This window comes from Protomyctophum bolini, assembly GCF_963924005.1.
Source record: "Protomyctophum bolini genome assembly, chromosome: 9".
In the NCBI taxonomy this organism is placed as follows: Eukaryota; Metazoa; Chordata; class Actinopteri; order Myctophiformes; family Myctophidae; genus Protomyctophum; species Protomyctophum bolini.
The window spans coordinates 4,961,785-4,967,784 of record NC_137870.1 but is presented as its reverse complement, the minus strand read 5'-3'; the positions used below and the strand labels follow the sequence as shown (position 1 = coordinate 4,967,784).

The following is a 6,000-nucleotide window of genomic DNA, read 5'->3' as shown; positions in this document are numbered from 1 at the left end:
GTGTGTGTGTGTGTGTGTGTGTGTGTGTGTGTGTGTGTGTGTGTGTGTGTGTGTGTGTGTGTGTGTGTGTGTGTGTGTGTGTGTGTGTGTGTGTGTGTGTGTGTGTGTGTGTGTGTGTGTGTGTGTGTGTGTATAAACACAGCCATAGCCAAAATGTGCCCAAAATGTGCTGACCTCATCACATTTGTGATGACGGCTATGGCCGTTTGTTTAGCCTAATGCGTGGAATGGATTCAGAATCATGAAGACCCCTCTAGTTTGACATGTCACAGCATGCTACTTAAAGCATGAGGAAATTTTGACATTTTGCGTTATATAGGTTGTTAATGGTACGGTCACATAATCTCTCTCTAGGTCCTATAAAACAAATTGCACAATACCGACAGCCAAGTGGATTCACGAATGTATATATAATATATAGACAATATTCTAGGCCAATAAAAAAAAAACTATATACCAAAATGACATCATCATCATCACCCAATCACGGAGCTCTGCTCCATATCCTCCGCCGCCCCGCGACGCGCCCCGACGACGACGTCGTCCGTCCGTCCGTCCGTCACTCCTCGGGGACGAACTCCACGGCGAACTGGGCCTTTCCCGGCTCCGCCCCTTCCTTGTGGGCCACCAGGAAGTACATGACCCGGCGCACCTTGGCCAGTTCGGCGATGCGCTCGCCGAACTCCTGCATGTCGGCCTCCAGGCTCTTGAGGGGCGCGTCGGGGCCGGGCGGGTCCCCGGGGCTCTTGAGGGGCGCGTCGGGGCCGGGCGGGTCCCCGGGGCTCTTGAGGGGCGCGTCGGGGCTGGGCGGGTCCCCGGGGCTCTTGAGGGGCGCGTCGGGGCCGGGCGGGTCCCCGGGGCTCTTGAGGGGCGCGTCGGGGCCGGGCGGGTCCCCGGGGCTCTTGAGGGGCGCGTCGGGGCTGGGCGGGTCCCCGGGGCTCTTGAGGGGCGCGTCGGGGCCGGGCGGGTCCCCGGGGCTCTTGAGGGGCGCGTGGGGGCCGGGCGGGTCCCCGGGGCTCTTGAGGGGCGCGTGGGGGCCGGGCGGGTCCCCGGGGGCCTCCAGGCTCTTGAGGGGCGCGTCGTGGCCGGGCGGGTCCCCGGGGGCCTCCAGGCTCTTGAGGGGTGCGTCGGGGCCGGGCGGGTCCCCGGGGCTCCTCCAGAACGTGCCCACGGGGTCCAGCAGCTGGCGCGTCATCAGGTGGGTGAGGTCGGGCGTCCACAGCTGCGACGTTCCGGTGACGGTGACGCGGCCCACGCCCTCCAGAGAGACGCGCCAGCGCGAGAACGCCAGCGCCTGCAAAAACGCAATGGTGTAAATATAAGTTCAGTGTGGGGGTGGGTGGGTGGGCAACTTTGACGATGGAGAGAGGGCCACTATAGTTCCACACTCACTCCAGAGGGCCACTATAGTTCCACTCTCACTCCAGAGGGCCACTATAGTTCCACACTCACTCCAGAGGGCCACTATAGTTCCACACTCACTCCAGAGGGCCACTATAGTTCCACACTCACTCCAGAGGGCCACTATAGTTCCACACTCACTCCAGAGGGCCACTATAGTTCCACACTCACTCCAGAGGGCCACTATAGTTCCACACTCACTCCAGAGGGCCACTATAGTTCCACACTCACTCCAGAGGGCCACTATAGTTCCACACTCACTCCAGAGGGCCACTATAGTTCCACACTCACTCCAGAGGGCCACTATAGTTCCACACTCACTCCAGAGGGCCACTATAGTTCCACACTCACTCCAGAGGGCCACTATAGTTCCACACTCACTCCAGGGGGGCACTATATTTACACACTCACTCCAGAGGGGCCACAGTGCATATTACTGTCGTAGCAAAAATAGCCGATCTACAAGCTCAAAACGCGTCGCAATGCGACGCGTTTTGAGCTTGTAGATCGGCTATTTTTGCTATATTAGAAATCCTGAACAATGTTGTGCTATTCTTGAATTGGAATCCTGAAAAGTTTTTTTTTTTTTTAAATGCCTTTCAAATGCCTTAAATTATTAGTTATGTTAAAAACAAGACTAACATTTTAATACTATAGTCTATTAGTCGTCTAATTTAGACTGAAGTAATTAAAGTGGGTCATGTTTGAATTGTAACAGCTGAAATCAACCCATCATTATCCGTAGGCCTATTATTGCAATATCAACCTGACGGCCAGATGAAGTGAAGGTGGGGGCCGCCATGTTGCCCATGTGTGGACTCTAGCGGTGGTTCCCAAAGGGGTCCGGGGACCCCCAGGGGTCCTTGAGGCAGTTCCAGGGGGTCCCTCCACTCCCCAGCTAAATGATAGTTTGGAACCAAAATGGACCCTTATGGGTCTTTAACTCTGAGAGTGTATACAAATGGAACCAAATGGACCCCCTGACCATAGAAATGCCATTAAATGGGGGAGGGTCCCTAGCCTAATACATGTCAAACTGGGGGTCCATTAAAATGGTTGAGAAGCCGCTGTATACCTGGACGGGAAAGTCGAGGCGATACACGGCCTCGTGGGGCAGCAGCAGACGCTCGCCCTCCTGGCGCTTCTGCGACGTCCTCTGGAGAGATGCGGCGCGCTGACGCATCACCTGGTGGAGGGGGGGGGGGGGGGGGGGGAGACAATAACCCACGTTATTTTCTGAAACACCCATGTTTCTTTTTTTTTTAAATATATATATATTTTTTATCCCACGATTTTGTAACCCATTTTTCACCCCTGTGCCAATCATCTACTGTGATCCTGGGCTCTACACACCCTCCGCCAACCTGGGGAGAGCAACGGACTTAACTCATGCTTCCTTCATGCTTGAGTGTCCAAGTTGCTCCTTTACACCTGACAGGGGGCAGTTTCCCTGGTTGGACGTAGCGCGTGGAAGGAACACGTTATTCCAACCAGTTCCTTTCCCCTCCATCAGGCGCCCCGGCTGGCCAGGGGGAGGCAGTTTAGAGACCAGGATTACTGCATGTGTTTGTGAGGGTACCTACACCCATGTTTCTATATCAATGTTGCTCAATATTTCATGTCAAGGACCCCAGAAATTATCTGTATTTGGCCGCCGACCCCCATCTGAAAATATGTAGTTCCCAGAGACTCCCCCAAAAGCAAAGATACGAGTTAAAAATGAAAGAATATATTCAGAGATTTGCGCCACATTTTCACGATTTTTCAAAAATAGCTTATCTACAAGCTGCCTATGAGCTTGTAGATCTGCTATTTTTCCATATAGCTGAAGTATAACATAATGTTTAAAACACCAAAAGTACAATTCTGGGGTGTTTGTACCCTAACTGAGTGTTTCCCATTGCCAAACTTTCACTTCTACTCCAGTGCAAGCATTAGTTTCGCACGAAAAACACTCCTTTGGCTAAATAATGGCCATAGCCGACAGCCGTCATCACAAATGTGATGAGGTCAGCATATTTGGGCTAATGGCCCAAATTTAGCCCAAGGAGTGTTTTTCGTGCAACATTAATGTTTGCAATGGATTCAGAATCATGAAACCCCCCCTAGTCTGACACGCCTCATGCTACTTAAAGCATAATGATTTTTTTTAATTTAATGGTATACCCCAGCTTATTATGCTAATTATGAAAATTGCCCGCAAGTTAGCATCCGGCAGTTTTAAAATGCTGGGGAACCATATACTCAAACATTTCTAACATACAACTTTAGCGTACTCAAAATGTCCGGGTTCACATTCTGGCTAGTGGACTATACCATAAGTATACTGCTGTCAGACCAATATTAAAGCACAATGCTTTGGTCGCACGTAAAACAAACGAGGGGTACTTTTTATTCAGGTTATATTCCATGATGTTGAACAGTCGGGGTATGAATCTCTGTTCGGGAATGCATTCATTCTGAGTGAATACTGTAAATATTGTCCTGTGTAAAAGAAAAAAAAACCCCAAGCCAATGTTTGTTCTGAAGACGTCTCTCAGCTGCCACTGCGTGTTTGTGCAGGTGTCTCAGGGGAGAATTCCAGTTGAAGACACTTAACCCATTCTGACCTGAGATCAGATTCATACGAGGTTTCCCACTGGACACACACTGGTCTGATTAACCCATTCTGACCTGAGATCAGATTCTAAAAATGTCAGTCGCTCTTCGATTTTTCAAAAATAGCAGACCTACAAGCTCATAGCGCGCCACTCGGTGGCGCGCTATGAGCTTGTAGATCTGCTATTTTTCAATAGCTAAAGCATAACATGATGCTAACACCAAAAGGGGTTCCCGTTCAGAATGGGTTAAATGACGATGCAGTTTGTCACGCCACTCTGTTCTATCAATAGCCTTACTGAAGTTACTGTACGTCTTACTGTATACGTCGGACACTAATTCATATTTCACAATACATTTAAAATGTCCCTCGATACGAGTGTTTTTTTTTTGTTATCACAATATACAGTACGGTAAATAATCCCTACTCCAGTGGTTCCCAAACTTTGTCATGTCAAGGACCCCCACATTGACACTAATTAGCCTGCTAGCAGTGATTCTCAATCCGTTTAATTTCAATTTCCCCCAGTTTGACATGTCTACAGACCCCCCATTTAATGGCATTTCTATCTCTGAGACTCACAATTTATATTGTAAAATCAATGAATTAATGTAACTCTGAGAGTGTACACAAATGGTTCCATTTGTACACTGTCAGAGTCACAGACCCATAATGGTCCACTTGATTTCCAAACTATCATTAAAGCTGGGGACCCCCTGGAACTCCCTCAAGGACCCCAAACTCCACTTTGCGTATAACCACTATAGCCTATAGAGATTCCAAGTTGATCAGTGGATCATCAGAGCCTTACCTCCGTCAGCGAGGCGTCCTGGGTGAACCTCAGCACCATGGCCCCGGGTGGGCTGGTGGTGTCCGTGTCAGAGCTCATGGTCCCGGGGCTAGAGAGACCAGAGATAGACCAGCCTCTGTCTGTTCTGGAGCTGGTGTTATGGTCCCGGGGCTAGAGAGACCAGAGAGACCACCTCTGTCTGTTCTGGAGCTGGTGTTATGGTCCCGGGGTTAGAGACACCAGAGAGACCAGCCTCTGTCTGTCTGGAGCTGGTGTTATGGTCCCGGGGTTGGAGAGACCAGAGAGACCAGCCTCTATCTGTTCTGGAGCTGGTGTTATGGTCCCGGGGTTAGAGAGACCAGCCTCTGTCTGTTCTGGAGCTGGTGTTATGGTCCCGGGGTTAGAGAGACCAGCCTCTGTCTGTTCTGGAGCTGGTGTTATGGTCCCGGGGTTAGAGAGACCAGCCTCTGTCTGTGTGGAGCTGGTGTTATGATCCCGGGGTTAGAGAGACCAGCCTGTCTGTTCTGGAGCTGGTGTTATGATCCCGGGGTTAGAGAGACCAGCCTCTATCTGTGTGGAGCTGGTGTTATGGTCCCGGGGTTAGAGAGACCAGCCTCTGTCTGTGTGGAGCTGGTGTTATGGTCCCGGGGTTAGAGAGACCAGCCTCTGTCTGTGTGGAGCTGGTGTTATGGTCCCGGGGTTAGAGAGACCAGCCTCTGTCTGTTCTGGAGCTGGTGTTATGGTCCCGGGGTTAGAGAGACCAGCCTCTGTCTGTGTGGAGCTGGTGTTATGGTCCCGGGGTTAGAGAGACCAGCCTCTGTCTGTGTGGAGCTGGTGTTATGGTCCCGGGGTTAGAGAGACCAGCCTCTGTCTGTGTGGAGCTGGTGATGGAGGTCTGTCCTGTGGTGCTGTTATTACAGTCCAGATGTCTGTCTCCTCGTTCGCTCACTGTCCCTGTTGTCTTCTGTCTGTCTCTCTGCGTGTCTCTCTCTCTCTCTCTCTCTCTCTCTCTCTCTCTCTCTCTGCGTGTCTCTCTCTCTGTGTCTCTCTGTCTGTCTGTCTCTCTCTCTCTCTCTCTCTCTCTCGTACCTCTCTCTCACCCTCTCCGGCTAACTGACACTCATAGACATCCACCAACCCCCAACTCTCTCTCCTCCCTCCCTCCTCTGATCTCTCTCTCTCTCTCTCTCTCTCTCTCTCTCTCTCTCTC

At 51.2% G+C, this 6,000-nt stretch overlaps 2 protein-coding genes across 2 annotated transcripts in view; one reads left to right on the top strand and one right to left on the bottom strand.

Moving 5' to 3' along the window:
- Window positions 1-6,000, top strand: part of LOC308321962 (calpain-5-like) — a 51,138-nt gene that overhangs the window by 21,946 nt on the left and 23,192 nt on the right. The gene's annotated exons all lie outside the window — the stretch shown is intronic.
- ompa (olfactory marker protein a) lies at window positions 560-4,889 on the bottom strand (the record flags this gene model as incomplete). Its single annotated transcript, XM_080772040.1, has 4 exons — window positions 560-697; window positions 1,106-1,294; window positions 2,477-2,587; window positions 4,812-4,889. The coding sequence occupies 4 exons, from the start codon at window positions 4,887-4,889 to the stop codon at window positions 560-562; spliced, it is 516 nt and encodes a 171-aa protein (XP_080628166.1).